Raw genomic sequence first — 16,146 nt, forward strand, 5'->3', positions numbered from 1 at the left:
TCTGACATGACACTCACACATTAGTAAATGGAGACCAGGTGCATTCTGGGGGGCGTTCCTGTGCAGCCCATTGAGATCATCCTAAGTAATTAGAGGATACTTTTAGGAAGGGATTTGTTTTTTAGTCCTTTCCTACTAGAAATTCTCAGGCAGGGTTTTTAGTGTACAAAGATCTTGAATAGACTCTCTGGATTCTGTGATCCTGTTAACCAATTAGACAAAACCCCCCAGTGTGTGTATCCATGTTTAATGAATTAAACCTGGAACCATTTTGCTGGTAGTTTCACATGTTGCTCTGTGAAGACAGGATTTTGAAGTTGGCAACACTTTTCATACCATTCATTTTTTGTGGTGGCTATGAAAACATCGAAGGCAAGCATAGAGCACTTCAGAACCAGTAGGAATACTTCTAGTGTGATTTTAGGATGCCTGATATAGCTAGAATTTTACCTCCCATATGCAACTAGATGTAGTCCCTTTCCCTTTTCATAACATCATCTTTTGATACTAACTGCAACTGGAGAAGGCGCCAATATATTTGTGAGGTCTTTCATCTAAATGTGAAAAACTGTGATGCTGTAGGGCAGAGTCCTTTTTAGAATGGGTGAACAGAAATGCACTTGGTCTCCATTTTCTTTTCACTCCTCTGTTTATTACATAATAAACTAGTCCTGCATGGAAAAAAAACAAACAGGCACTTCTGCCTGTGTTACTAATTGCTATGGCTGGACTCCTCTTGTGGGAGGAGAAGGGAGTTCAGCAGCATGGAACATAACATCACCTGCCACAAGTCACAGCGCATGGAGATGCAACATTATAACAATGTATAGGGCCTCCTGCAAGATGCCACAATGCTAGTTGCTCATTAAACACCTCTATGTAATTGTTGCACTTTAAAAAAAATCAAATCCGCGTTCAGTTGCAGACCCTTCACAAAGACACTGAAATAATACAGTTTCCAGATCTACCTTGTTGCTTGCAGGGAAAAGGGATCAAACTTGAAGGTGAACATGAAAATTATGTATTTTAAGTTTTGTGCCTTTATATTCCTCCTTTACGTTACATAAACAGCATCTACAGAGAATGGAGCATTGCTTTAAACAATCCTTAAGGGCAGTTTGGTTTCTAAAATGCACATTTTAAAGCTATTATAAGGAGACGCCTAAATGCAACATCAAAAGGCTTTTCCCCACATTGTAGAAATATGTGCGGTAAGTACAGCATTTGCATGTTAGCGGTTCAGAAATATTTGCTTCATCTTACAAAACTGAAAAGACTTCTCCCATATGCTTCCTGCAGTATCTTAGAACTGGGAGAGTTAAAGGTTTTCTTCTTCCTGTAGGCATTATCTTATACTAAACTTTTCTTCAAATTTTCCTCCATTGTTACCACCCTTGAAAAGCTTAAAAAAAATCTGGTATAGACTCAGCCATTGAATTTCCTAAGTAAGTTAAGTCTAAGTGGCACTTATAGATAATTACATAGCTCGTAATAGTTTATTAGTAGTGTAAATAAAAGACTTGGAACCCTGATTGATTTTTTTTTTTTTTTTCCAAGTCAGTTCATCTGTATCAGAAACTTAATTTTGTCTGTGGGTTTATTTAAAAAGAGAGAAAAAAGACTCATATAGCAGATAATATTTTTAAATATCCAGTGTAAAACAAAAAAGATGTCATCTTAGCACTGCTAAGCACAGTAATGTTAAAATATTTTTGCTTTTAATTCAGTTTTGTCAAGTACCCCTTGTAATTCTTCTCCCTTTTGGTAATAACTATTTCTGATAACCTGCTCCAGACTTGGAGGCTGGGAAAAGTGATCTAACATTACTATTGCTGTAGTTTTACTAAATGCGTAGGAGTTGGTAGTGGGTCATATATGTATTCAGGTCTTTTTGCATATCACCATATAGTGGATGCTGTCATTGGCCAACTCCCAGAGCTATTTGTTATGTAGGTAACCTAGAGTTAGAACTTGCTGAGAGTTGGACCTTACTGCAGTCATTCATTTACAAACCATGGGCCATATGTGCCCCAAGTATCATGGGAGTCTACATTCTTGGTGAGGTACTGGCTGAACTTGTCGTTTCCTAGAAGTTCAATGAAGTTACATCATCATCGTTCTTGAAAAACTGACTATTTGATTCAAAACATCTTTTTGTTTTGAACTGTGAACATCAGTTGCAAATACAAGTATAAACTGCAAAGATATTTAACTAATGGATTAGTTAGTAAATCTAAATTCTCCTGAGGTTGTAATATTGCTTACTGCTCCAGCTGTGTGGCTAGTTCATGGTTGCATTTACAGTCATGCTTTAAGCAGTTCACACTGGTCCCTTAAAATTCAAACTGATGATGATGATGATGTTTTCCCCAGGATTCCACAGCAACAAAAAATTGCTGACATGGACTGAGTTTACCAGTCTCTGAATTCAAGACAGTCTCTGATGGTTCAGGCTCTTTGTGGGGGATGGAATGAGTATTGTGCAGCATTCTTCATACATGAATCTAATATACAGAAGCTAGAGGTGAACAGAACCAGTTAAGTAAACCAGTCCATCCTCCTGAAGCTAATGGAGCTAAGGGAGAAGAAATGAGCCCAAACAGGGAAATGAGGGTTAGAGAACAGGTTCAGTTTTAGTACCTCGTCTTAGAATAAGTTGGCCTTCCAACTGGCATAGCCCTATGAATGGGGAAGTGCTTATGTGCTTCCCACTCATATTGCTGAGCCTGTGCTCAGAGAATAATTATTTATGCAGTTGATGAATACATTTTTCTTAGTCAAAGCCACAAGCAAATCAACAGAAGTTGTTACATTAAAAACCCACCTACCTTTCATTCCCCAAAGCCTTTGTCTCTTTCTCTACAGTGGAAACGCAGCTGTATTAAGACCGCAACTTTTCTCTCCTGGGTTATTAGGCTCAGAGTTCTTTTAAAGTATTTAGTCCTCTTGTATTGAGCCAGAAAGTGGTACCATGTAGAAATGTTTTAGTGAGCTCTTACAGCAGTTGCTTTTAATTCAGCTTGCATCTATCTCATACATACTTATTTTTACAGTTGCAAGTGACACTTTTTTTTTTAGATTAATAAACTGCTAGGGTACTAGATATTTATTGGGTACTGGTTATACAGGTTTTAACATAGCTTTAGATTGACACTGGAATAAAAATGTTTTTTTTCCTGGCTGATGTAAAATTAAGTTTTGACATTTTTTTGTACAGCTTTATCTTGTTATTTCAGCAGCTCATAAAATATTCCCCTTCTGTGCATTTTGCATTTCTGGGAATGATAATCTTATTCTCATTTTAACTTACTGTGCAGACATAGGACAAACAAGTCACTAAAAAGAACAAAATATAAAATGATACCACAAGCTCTTTATTCAAAAGAGCACTACGGGTTATGAAACATTCTGATCGAAGTGAAATACAAAAAGGTTAAGATTTTCCCCATAGGTGAATGGAAAAATACCCAGGCATTTATCACATGTATTGAATGTGGAAATCCAGAGTATTAGCTATTCCTTTAATGAAAGACATAAATTATTTAAAATGTACTATGGATCTTCATTATTATAAACATAGTAACATCCCTAGCCTACTACACAGTAGATGGAAATTTGCCTCAAGACAGTGTCAACCCTACAGAGCAGTCATTTTATTGTTAGGTCCTTGTTAGCATTGAACAGTGCAAAATCTTAGTAAATCTGATAAATCCTTTGATGTTAGGAATGTGTTTGAATCTATGGTCAGTATAAAGTAAAGACCCTAGGGGGAAAGAGGGATGGAAGTGCTTTTATAAATGTTTTAAAGGCATTGTATCAGCTTTTCTCATATCCTGGGGAGAATGGTATTCAGTCATGTACTAGGAATCCAGGAAAGAAGCTGTGCATGATGTTCATTTATAAAAGCACCAATCCACCCACTTCCTGTGTCTTTCCTGTCTGTCATGCTAGACACGTGGGACAGATGCTTGAGGCTTGCAGCTCTCTCCCAGTCCTCCTCTGCAGAAGTGAAAGAAAATAAAGACCCTAAAATAGATGAAGAAGGCAGAGGAGGGCTCTGCCCAAGAACTTATGTTCATGGCTGAAGACTTCAGATGACAATGCTTCACCATTGTCTGCTTTATAAGACTTGGGTGTTGAATTCTAAAATTAGAGATCTATTTCTCAGCAGGAAATTGTATTGCTATGTATCTCTATACAGCATCAGAACTAATCCATCACTGTCCCCTCACTCCTCCTGTTTTGCCACTCGTTTTGCTGTGAAAATATCTGATGCATTTTCTTGGCTCTGTATTGAATGTGCTCATACTAGCTACATGTTACCTTATAATTTAGACCTTTTCACTCTGTCTTGGTCAGGCAAGATGGAGTCCTATAGCCAGGAATTTGTGAGTCTGAAAATAGACTGGAGCAATGCCAGAGGCAGAGCTGACCCAGGGAATGCTGCATATTTGACTCTTACTCCAGAGGAATAGAGCTAGGACCACTCTGTCTTACGTTTGTGGGAAGAAGCGTACAGAGTTTGCTTATCCTGATGCAGCTAGGGTTGTTCAGTCTGTCTTCCATGCCATGCTCTTTAGCCCTTTGGAGTCCCACTGCAAGTAGATGGCCAATTCTGTTTAATGGAGGTCTCTTCCCAAAAGGCGAATGAGCAGGCTGTACATGCCTCTATGGATTCTGGGGATGTAGCAAGAGGAGGAGCCCTGAACCTCCTGGAATGCGTGAGTTACCACCTCGCTCTGAGTCAGACTGCCCAGAACCCAGACTGGAAATAATCGTAGGAAAGTAGGAAGTACAGCAAAAAAGGAGTGTTCCCTTCATTACCTCCACTTCAGCATACTTGATTTGACCAAAAGGAATGAAGAAAAGGTGGATCAGCGTTTATTCTTCCCACAGTTGCTATAAAACAACATCTATTCAGGCACAGTCTTTTTCATTCCTTATGGTTAACATTTTCATGTTCTTATTTTCAAGTCCATCTTCTTCGTGTACACTGTTGTGGTTTCCAGATAAACACCCAAGCTGCAGTAACTTGAGGACTGATTTAAGCAAGCATTTATAACCTGCCTACCCACTCTACTTTGTGTCCAAGGCAGGAAATAAAGATCCAATGAGATTCCCAAACAGGAGGCCACTGTCATAATACAGGCTCCAAGGCTATGAATGCATTGCTGGACTACCCAGTTTCCTTGGCTTTTTGAGAGTCAGTGAATGGAATTCACAATCTCTGTGTGTGTGAATACAATACCAGTTTGGGTGTACTGTTCAGGTAGGCTGTTGTCTTTTTTCCACAGGTAATCAGCTCTTTTGAAAATACTTGGAGAAAACCACCAAGCAGCTTTCTGATGCATGCACATACCCCCACCCCAAACTTAACTGCTTTGGCTGCCCCTAAGCTCATCTGTAAAAACATGAATGAGGAACACTACCAATCCGTCTTATTTCCCCTTCACTTTATGGGACTTTTATACCAGAACATCTCAGTCCTGCTAAGGACACTGATGTCTACACAAACAGGACTTATACATGCAGACTTCCACTACCCAGCCTATCAATTCCTCTCCTGCTCTTGCCATCCAAACGAAGGGAAGACCATTTAAGAAAGCCAGTGGGGATATCATGCGGTAGGCGTTACACCTTCAGATGTTTGCTTGATGGAAATGGTTGTTTACTAGGCATGCCGTGATTGTTTGCCAGATGGGCCACCAAGCTTCCGGCCTCCTCCCTAGCTTCCTGGCTTCAAAGTGAAAAACCACCATCACACGTTTCAGTAGATAGGGGACAAATGGTAACTGCCAGGTTCTTAAGGGATTCAGTATTTTAAGCTCTGGCCAGAAGTCATCTTCACTCCTTTAAGGTCGTCTGAGCACAGTTGAAAAGCAACAGCAGGATATTCATAAGGACTGTTAATTGAAACAAGAGGCCTACCGGGATGCATACTGTAAGCTCAGAACTCTCTCTTTCTAGTCCAGATGGTTTCCATGATTCTTTTCCCAGACATGGATTCAAGAAGAATGAGTGCAAATGCCCCTATGGATCATGAAGAAGAAATTTCGATGCTTTTGCCTTTTTATTTACGTGTTCATATTAAGAATCTAACGAGAGAAGACAAAGGTGTTTCCCAGATGGCCACAGGCGTTCACCTGTGGGATAGCTCTGCATGGATTAGAAGTAATTGCATTTCCTCTATCAAAGTTGCTGTTGCCAATTCTTCTGATCTCAAGCTAGTAGCATGGGCCTATAATATATTGATAGGCATTAACGAGCACCTCCAGGGAAACTGCTTGGTAGTCGAGACTCTGAGGATCTATGAGGTTTAGTGGCTTGCCCGTCTAAGTGCTTTCTTTTGCAAAGCCCAAGTAAAAGTCATTCTTTAACTGGTATCAAATGGGGTATTTCAGCTACAAGTTTGCTTCCTTCTCTTCAGGAGTAAGATATCTCTTTTTCCCTGTGCTTACCTTTAGAAAGGATCTATTCAATGGCTAGGAACTATGAACATTAATTTCACTGACCCTAGATTATCTCCTCTTCTTTAAAAAAGAAAGTGTCATTGGATTTACTCCTATATTTTATTGTAAAAGACAAGACAGACTTTCTTACTTCCTGGGGTTTCCCACTTTACTCCATATAGCAGAGGAACATATACTTGTGTACATGCCATTGATGTGCAGGAGAGGAGATGGGTGATTCTGCGAATTCCAGAATTTTACTTGACATGAAGGATTTCAGGACTGCTAAGGAACTTCTTAGCTGTTTTCACAATCGTATGCAAGTCGTAAGGTCTCTAAATAGTATCTACTCCATTTTAAGTGCCTAACCCTTGGGGCTGGGAAAAGTTATGTATGTACCTTTTCCAAACTTAATATGAAATATGCTCCTTAGGTAAGCATCCAGGGCTGTCAGTGCCGGGGTGTTAGCAATCCCCAAGCTGGCTAGCTCCCCTCATTTTCACAGCTGATAGTTTCAGGGCCATTATTAAAAGCCTTGAAAATGTGGGAAGCCTGTTAGTTTGGGACTGCTAATACCACAGCACTGATAGAACTGTAAGCAGTGTTCACTAAGCATTGAGATGGCAGGGCTGAAATAGCAGAAGTCTTTACTGAGACTGCTGGACTCCCCCTTATTTTCCAGGCTTCCAGTAGTCTGTTTTGCAATGCATGTAGGTGGAGTGTGCACCGTGTGTTGTTTTAGGTTGATTTATGAACTAGATTTTGTTGTCTGCAAAGACAATTTCCACCCCCACCCCTTCCTTTTAAATGCATTTGCACTCAGAATGTATCCCCTTTTTGGGCATCTGCAGCAGAAGCCTCTATCAGATCTACAGTGCTGTTAGGTGCTTCTTTCTTCATGCATTTATCAGACATAACCTCTTCATATCAGGATTCAGTTTTGGCAAGAGATAAGACTTCCCCCTACTCCCCCCATGTCAGTGTATTGCTTATGTGCATTCATTGCCCAGAAGAGGAGAAAGCGGTGATATGTGACAAGTTTAAAAAATGCTGTTTACGTAATAGGTTGTGGTAAACTCTCTCATATCCACCTGATTTTCAGCTTCTTAAGGAAGCCACGAATCATTACATATCATTTCCTCCCCCCCCAATGTTACAGCTTTAAAGTTTTTTGACCAACAGAAAATACGTGCACTGGTACCTTACTTATACCCATCATGACAGTGATTGACAGTTTCCCCCTCTTCTTGCTTTCTAACAATGGAAACACCCCTCTAACACACTGCACATGTGTAGGACTGGGTGGGGAGGAAAAGGTAGATTGGGGAAATAAAAATGCTAGCAAAAAATGTGATAAGTGAGTAGTCGGTTGAGATTTCAGCAGCCATGACTCCTCTTTGCACCCCTTATTTTGCATTCCCAGCATGTGCCATAACAAGTGCATATTCCTTTTTTTCCCCCATTTGCAGCCAACACAAAGCTGTTGCTTGCACTAATCACTCTCTTCCACAGAGAATATTTGAAATTAATTATTTAAAAATGTAAACAGATATAAAAACTTATATTGTTGTTGTGCTGCCACAGGTATTACCAGGAAAAGCCCAAGGACACCTCTTTCAGATCTTCAGGGAGTCAATACTATTAATGAAAGGACTCACCGGTAAGTCTGCTCTTTTGATTAGTAGGTAAAGAAAATAAGGAGAGAACTTCTTTCTAGCATCGAAAATGTGTAAATGTCTCTTCCAGTCTTAACTTTTTATGTCAGTATTCAGCCCCTTCTTCCTTTCTTCTTGTTGCATGAAGATATCTTTAGATCTTTTTTGACAGTAAGAATTTGAAATCATGGTAACTTCTGAGGAGCATTCTGTAATTGCACATGGTGAAATTTGAGGGCCTATAAGGAGCAGGCTATAAAAATATTGTTAGGAGGAGTCAGGGTTTTCCAACCTCAACATTTAGCTGCAAAATATCTTGGTTATAGGTCAGGAGGTCAGAATTCACCCACAATTTTATTTTGGACAAAAATCTATGTATATAAAAGGGATGCACTACACAGAAAGCTCCTATGCACAGCTTTGTGTGGCGCATCCAAAGAGTTGCAGAGTTTTGAGGTGTTGGTTTCAAGTTCCTGGCTACTGTACAGGTTCATTTGCTAAAGAAATGTCAAGGGACTGACTGCTAATGTAAGTGTATCTCTGATGATGATTTAAACTGTCTTAAAGTGCAGATGATCTTCTGCTTTGCTTTATAAGTTGTGGGTCTTGGATCAATTCTATCACTGCAATTAGTCGGTGAGATTATGAAATGTGCTTTCAGTAAAGCACTTGGCCTTTTCCAGCAAGGATTCAGTGAGGATGTAGCTCATTTAAAGTGTTAGGTTTGCATGTCAGGAGCAGCTTTGCTGCCAGCTCCCCTTTCATGAGGGGTTATTCAGATCCATCTTCAGAATTAAATCTCCTGCCAAACAAACCCTTCCTCCCTAGAAGACAAGTCATAGGTCCTGATTCCTCTCTTCTCTCCAAGCTGCTTTGAGGCAATATTGTAGTCCTTCTGCTCTGCTCACTCTCTTCTCGTCTTCAGCATAAGAGGCCTGGCCAGAGTATTTCATTAGTCCTCACTTGCAGAAAGAGTTGCTTGGAGTTTCTGAATGTAAGGTACAGCAGTCATGAATTTCCTTTAATTTTCACCAGAGGACCAGATAGAGCCAGGACAGACCAAACTGAGGAAGTATCAGTGTGGCTAAAAGCCACTTTTACTCCTTGTGGTTTTCTCCAAGTATAGTCATAAAGATTAGGAGGATCCGGTCTTTTAGCACTGGGCTCTGTGTTAAGATTTCTTTCAACCTGTGCAGAATACTCCTCTACAGTTGTCCATAAACCATTGTTCCTTTTGACTGATGTCTATGTGCACACCGTATCCAAGATAAAAGCCTTTGCTTATTAAAGTTTCATTCTTTTATTCATTGGGACAGAGACATGCCATCTATCATCATCTTTTGTTCATCAAGTACTTACTAATTTCCAGATAAAGTAGAATATCTTCCCTTCCTTGTATTCTTCCAGTACAGCTGAAGTAGCTATATACTTTTAATGTCAGGAAGGCCAAGTTCTGTCGAAAAAAAGACTTAAAAATTCTCAAGCTCTTAAGTGAGTTGGCTTATTTTCAGTGCCAAAGAAGAAAATAATTTCACAAAATGGTGTTATCCAGCTTGGATTCACTTATGTATGAATTAGGCTCATACTTGGAGTCAGAAATGTCTTGTTTGGGCCAACGACTTCTCCATAAGAAGCTGAGAAAAAAACACACCTACAAAGTTATTGTCTGCTCTTCCACATACTGCTTCACTGGGTAATATAGAGCTGAATACTTACGGAGTGGCCATATTCTAGAGAAGCCTTGTTTGGTTCTTGGAAATAATGCCATCCTTGTGGGAAGAAAATGCCAAAATCTTTCTACTGTCCTTGTTTGTTTGATCCCTTTATGTTTCCTACCAGTGCTATCATTGACAGTACTGGCCAGTTCAACTCCAGCCACAATGCGTTTAATGTAAGTGGTGTGGTGTTTGTGGCTAGTATAGATAAGAGCCGCATATCTGCCATTCAATATTTCTGTATTCACTTTGGCTGCACAAGATTTATTTTTTGTTATGATATACACTTAATTAGAGTCTTTGTCCATCACAAAATGTTTCTTTAAAGGTAAGAAAAAAATCTGCAGTCAGAAATTAGCTGTAAAGGAAGTTGCTTTACGCACGATTCCAACTCATGTTTCTGCAGTTGTCTTGTCTCCGCAGGCTTAAATGAGACAGCTTATTTTCCAAAAGTCTTCAGATCTGGTTCTGACGCACACAGCAGATCTGTTGAGTAGGATGGTGGCATTTTTGCATGCTCTTCTGACTATAATTCCCCTTTTAAAGATCTTCAGAGTTAAGTTTTGTGGTTTGTCAGAGTCTTCCTAGTACAGAATGTGACAGCACTATCTTGGAGGACAAATTTCAGTTTTGTTATAGAAGGTATTTCCTTGAAATTCACAGTAAGTGCAGTGGAATCCCTATTTCCACATCAGAGTAACCGGGAACCAAGAAAAATACTTTTATGTATTTATTGCTGCTTAGTATGGAGTGCACTCCTGAGTTTATTTGGATTAAAACAAGCCAAAATAGCAAATACATTCTCTGAAAGTCAAAGTGGCTGGAAGATTAAGGTAAAAGGGTAGTAAGTACCTTGCCATCTTCCATTACCAGTGATAGCCTCTCTTGTATCCACAGGAGTTGTGCCATAATAATTTTTTTTAACTCTAGTGCTTAAAGCTAGCTGAGTATGAGAACTTAGCTTTGCTTTACTAACTGTACTAGAATTTGTACAGTGATGAGTACAGCATGTACTTATCAAGCTATCAGAAGTAGTACATGCATCTCTTAATATTGTGCCATTAGTATAGACTTACAATGTACAATCTATAATTCTGCTAGAGTTGGTAAAACCCCCAAACCCTAAATGTCTTATTTCCCTCATGCTCCAAAAAGGAAAAATCAGTATGTAACATTTTATATATTTAAACACAAATGTAGTGATCGAGTGTGCGTGCAATTTTAATGTCACACATTACAGTTTAGTTTCTGTTGAAGAGAAATTTTGATCATATATGTTGAGTTGCATGGAAAGCTGCACCTACAAAAATAAAGATAACAGTGCACAGGAATCCAGAAAAGTACACTCAGAAAACTATAACACAAATTAATAAAAGGCTTTTTTTGTAACTAAAATGTACCAATTTAAGTCAGTTCTCCCCTGCAAATTAATAGAGCGATGGCTTTCTGATTCTTAGTGTGTTATTCATTAAGCATTTTCTTGGACCTAAATTAAAACCAGGAGTTTCCTTTTTATATCCATCGTATTACCATATGGCTGGTGATAACAGGGCATAGATCCAGCCCTGCGGTATAGTCTGAGGCATCCTTCTGAAAGCAAAGCTAAGCGATGACATCATGCAGGAAGTAGCTGCAGAGGGGATTACTGATCAATCCTTGCTCCTCAGCTCCCCTCCAAAGAAAGTGGTTATGTGGTTTCCACATGCATATTATGGCAGCTGGAGGGGAAAAGGCTTCGCAAAAGCATGAGAAAGACACCCTGCCTTAAAATTGCCTAAAGCAGCCACTAAATAATTAAAAGCATGATATCACTAACCGAAGCCTGACAGGGTGGCTGTATTTTCAGTACAACAGAAACTGTTTTATGTTCATTAATGGTTTAAGAAATGTGAATAACAACAGCTGTGGATCATTGTCTCCCTTCCAACAGCCTGGCTTGCTTTGTGAGATGATTAACCCTCTCAGTGACACAAGTTGCGGGTGTATGAGCTATTGCCAGTGCATGCGCACCCGAAGGGATTAAAGTTACCACAGAGTTTTATTTTTAAAGTCACCTGGAGATGTTTTTGATTTTAATATTGTTTAAAATCCTGGTTGCAAACTTGACGGAGATTCTCTTTGTGACTATGTGCTGTTTCAACCCAGAATGTAAAAGACCAGCTATCATAATGATGGTAGGATTGTAGAAAATTTAGCATTGGCAGGTTGTGTGTAAAATAAAGACAGAAAAGCCCAGTAGTAACAGTTTGCTGTTCCATGTTTGTATACCTGGATTTTGTTTCCAGTATCATTCTCTTTCTCTGGATGGTAGGTAGACTTGGTAAGTCTTTCTTAGGGCTCCTTTGCCTTGAGATAACTGAGCTAATTCTCTGCTCTCCCCTCCAACAGGTACTCTGCTAATGAGCCTGTTTTGGCTTCCAGCTTTAGAAGCCCTTCCTAACTGTCTCCCACAAATCCTCTGTGTCTGATCATCAGATTCAGGTGGTGATTTTCAAATATGTATGAATTACTCTCACCTGCAGAGTCATTACAATGTTTTGTTGGAGCCAAGGCCTTTTCCATAAGAAGCTATGCCACTCCTGTTCTGAGATAAGGAACACGCTTGCGAAGTTGCGTGCGTGCGTGCGCATATATATATGATGGTGGTCTTGTCTTAAAGGGCCTGGGAAAGAAAGAGGATGCCCGTTCTGCAATTCTGGTCTGATTGTTATCAACCAGGAAGGTGCCTACCCACCCAGCACTGTGGATCCATCTCTTTTTGGTAGGGTATGGATTTTGTCCATCTCGCCTTCCTCAGGCAGGGGACTGAAAGGATGTATTACAGACAGTAGATTAAAGGATTCCCCTTTATAGAAACCATCTCTCCACTCGATTGATTGCTAGGGTCTTCTTTCAGCTTGTTTGATTCTCATTCTCGCAAGATTTGTGAACAGAGCATTGGTTCTGGAGGTGATCCTTTTGGGTTCAGGTCTACTTACAGATGTGCTTTTCTGAGCGTCCACTCATTTTGTCCCACTGTGTGTCCATTCAGCACTTTCGCACACTTCAGGCCCTGTTTCCCCTCTGTCACATTCTTCTGGCTCATCTAGCCTTTCTCTCTCTCTCTTCCTCCCCTTCTCACATCTTCCCCTGCCGCCACACCATTGCCCAGTTCCTGTGAGGAAAATTACCAACAGATGTGGTATTCTGTCATTCATCTCTAGACAGTGTTGTATCAAAGTTTCTTCTTCCTCCAAAAGGAAATTTATTTCATCTTTCTCCATTCCTTCAATTGGGACCATACATAGCTGAGTTTATCATTTTCTTGATATCAAAGCACATTGCTATGTAACGAAGCAGAAAGAGTTGGATCTGTCATTTCTGTTTGCTGATTTTGTCAGACATTTTCTTTGTAGTTCATCAGTCCTTTAGGTATTGGGCTCTTCCATTTATAGCATCTCCTTTTCCCACAGTGTCTTCTGTCCTCTTTCCTTTCCCTTCATCTTCCCTACTAAATGGCTATATGAAACAGGGAATGTTTGACTAAACACCCATTTTGTCTGCCATCCAAAGTATTAAACAATATTGTTCTCTAGGGTACAGAGAACTAGGTAGAGTTTTAAACGCATATATTTTTGGATACCCCTTGACTTCAACAGCTGATGAAGTGTATCATCCTGTAAATGAGAGAATATTGTAGTCCTGATCACCCAATGATAGTGAGATCGATCAATCTATCTATCTATCTATCTATCAATCTCAATTTAAAATCTGGCTTAACAGATGTCATGTCTACATTTGAGGCCTGGCATTATGAACTTATTGTGCAGAAGTGAATGACTAGTGACAAGGAGAAATGTCAGTTGTCTTCTCATTAAGAAATTGCATAACCTTCCAATTCAGAACCTTTTAATGATATTCAACAACTAGCTTTGTCTTGTTAAGGAACCAAGTGATAACTATGTTTTAGAAGTGCATGTTGTGACTCATCTCTTTCTCATTTCAGCGATGCCTATGGAGTTGGCTGGAATGCCAGGATGGCAATCCGACAGGGCAGACTCTCCAGTCCTAGTTCCTTCCTAGACAAAGATGGGATATTTGTTAATTCAACCAACAGCAAGCTATTGGAGAGGGCCCATGGGATTCTCATGTTAGTATAAAAGGAGCGGATCTTGGTTTCACTGCACTTCAAAGGTCATAACAAAAATATGAACTGCAAGAGTAAGGAAATCTACTACTAATCCAACAAGTTCAAGTTCCAAGTGGACTTGGACATGCCAAATCTTTATCAAAGAGGCTCAGTTGTTTATTATGACCATGACATGCTCCATTTCTTATCATTCAGGGCTTGCTGGCTAGTATTTCTTTCCCCCTTTAATTTTTTTTTTGCTGGAGAAGTGGATCTACATTCATAATAAATAGGCTAGTCAAAAGATGTGACAGTGATGGTGGCACTAGAGGAAGGAGGATTTGGAAATGACATTGAGAATTCCTTTGACTGAGTCACTGCAACTAGCTATGGAGTATTTCGCTTCAGTTTGAGAGGTGTAGGTGGCCAGATTTTAACCAACATTGGCAAATCATAGTGTGTCTGCATCATAGGTTTCTGAAGATGCCAGACTAGCCTGAATGAAAGTTATGGAGTATGATGTGATAATTTGGAGGGGAAATTTCTGTTCCTTTCTCCCCGTTTTGCACAAAGGACCAGCTACCCCACAATTTACTATGTCAACCCAATTTAATTGGAATTCCTTACCTTTGTACTTCATTTCACACAGACAAAAATGATATGCGGAAAGGAGAGTAATCTCATTTATTATACAGGTTATATATAGAAAAGCGTTGCTATGGAGGGTTTGAAGGGATTGTGATATTTACTGTTATGTATCCTCATGGGCGGATCCAAGATTTTGGAAAGCAGGGGTGTAAGAGCAGCACCCTGTGCTGCAGGGATGACTGCACCCTGGCTCCCAGCGTCTCCCCCTCCCCACACCAGGGTGGGCAGACCTCATCACAGGAGCAGACATAGGGGACTTTTTTAAGGCCATTCGAGCAGGTAAGAATCTTCCCTACCCCTTCTCCTCTGTACTCAGTGGCATATTCCTTTCCCTCCTCTGCTCACTGCTGCCACTGTCCCCTGCTGAACCAGGGGGCTTCAAAGCTGCTGCTGCCTTGCTGAAGCCAGGCTGCACATGGAGCCAAGCTCAACTAGACAACAGCAGTGGCAGCAAGCTGGTTTTCTTCCATGTGCCTGCAGTAGCAGTGGTCAGGGGAGAAGTACCACTGAGCAAGGAGGGAGCGTGGGGTAAGTCTTACTTGCTTCATACTGCAGTATGGTTGACTGAAAGAGCAGGGGTACATCTACACCACTGGATCCATCCCTGTGTATCCATTCTGCTAAAAATATGTTTATACCTCTTACATATATTTTTATCTCAAATAGCTTCAAATCTTTCACACCAGGTCATGCTGACTATTGCCGGTAATGCCAAAGACACTGGGCTTCCTCATGACAGAAGCTGAGATCTCCCATTAGAGGGTTAATATGAAAGCTCTGGAATAGATACATAAATGCATTTCTGTAGCTTTATGCCTGTGTTAATATGACTTTTTGTTGTCTCCTTAGGCGAAACAAGAACTTCAAAGCTAAACTCAGTCTTCCAAAGGTGAGAGAACAGAAGTACTTATCTCTCTGTTTCCTCAAGCTTGAAAGGAAGCAGTTACTTTGGTTAAGTGTTAACTTGCATATAATACGTAACGATAGTTTGAAAGGGGACCAGTTCAAAGTTATTTGTTCATTTCTAAAATGTGGCTCGTCGAGCTGCAACCACAATTTGAGAGCTATTTAAATTGGCTCCAGCCTGATGGGTTCAGGGGTTTTTTTTGCATCATGCAGACAAGACTTAGCAGACTTCTAAAGTGACACCAGCACTCGCTTATTCTGGTAGAGGACTGCCTAGGGAGCGGGTCCCTTCAACCACAGATACTATACAATATTTTGTTTAATCTCCATTTTAAATTCAGCAAAGACGAGGTCTGGCCCCTACAGTTGGGGGAGGAGGGCATCCATGCAGTAGTGTAACTAGGGTGGAGCCAGCAGGCCACTTACAAAGGGCTGCGGGATTTCTCACAACTACCCTGGGAGTCCTTACCAGGGCAGGGGCAGCCCTGCACTGCTCCTACCTGGCTATAAGAGCAGCCTGCACCCCACAATTATTCATCAGGGTGGAGGGGGGAGCAAGTAGAATGGTGCTCCACTCTCCCTGGGGAGTTTTTTTCACTGCCCTATATCCAGTAGCAAATTTGGGACAACTCCAAGGGAGCCCACAGCATGGAATTGCTGTGCGA

General features: G+C 40.4%; 1 protein-coding gene across 7 annotated transcripts in view; it reads left to right on the forward strand.

Moving 5' to 3' along the window:
- MYO9A (myosin IXA) overlaps positions 1-16,146 on the forward strand; it is a 392,893-nt gene that overhangs the window by 316,762 nt on the left and 59,985 nt on the right. For all 7 annotated transcript variants that reach the window (XM_019499347.2, XM_059714929.1, XM_059714932.1 and 4 more), the window contains 3 exons: positions 8,034-8,109; positions 13,805-13,948; positions 15,425-15,464. In XM_019499347.2, coding sequence (XP_019354892.1) covers positions 8,034-8,109; positions 13,805-13,948; positions 15,425-15,464 — 260 coding nt within the window. The remainder of the gene's footprint in view (positions 1-8,033; positions 8,110-13,804; positions 13,949-15,424; positions 15,465-16,146) is intronic.

Source organism: Alligator mississippiensis, chromosome 11, assembly GCF_030867095.1.
Source record: "Alligator mississippiensis isolate rAllMis1 chromosome 11, rAllMis1, whole genome shotgun sequence".
In the NCBI taxonomy this organism is placed as follows: domain Eukaryota; kingdom Metazoa; phylum Chordata; order Crocodylia; family Alligatoridae; genus Alligator; species Alligator mississippiensis.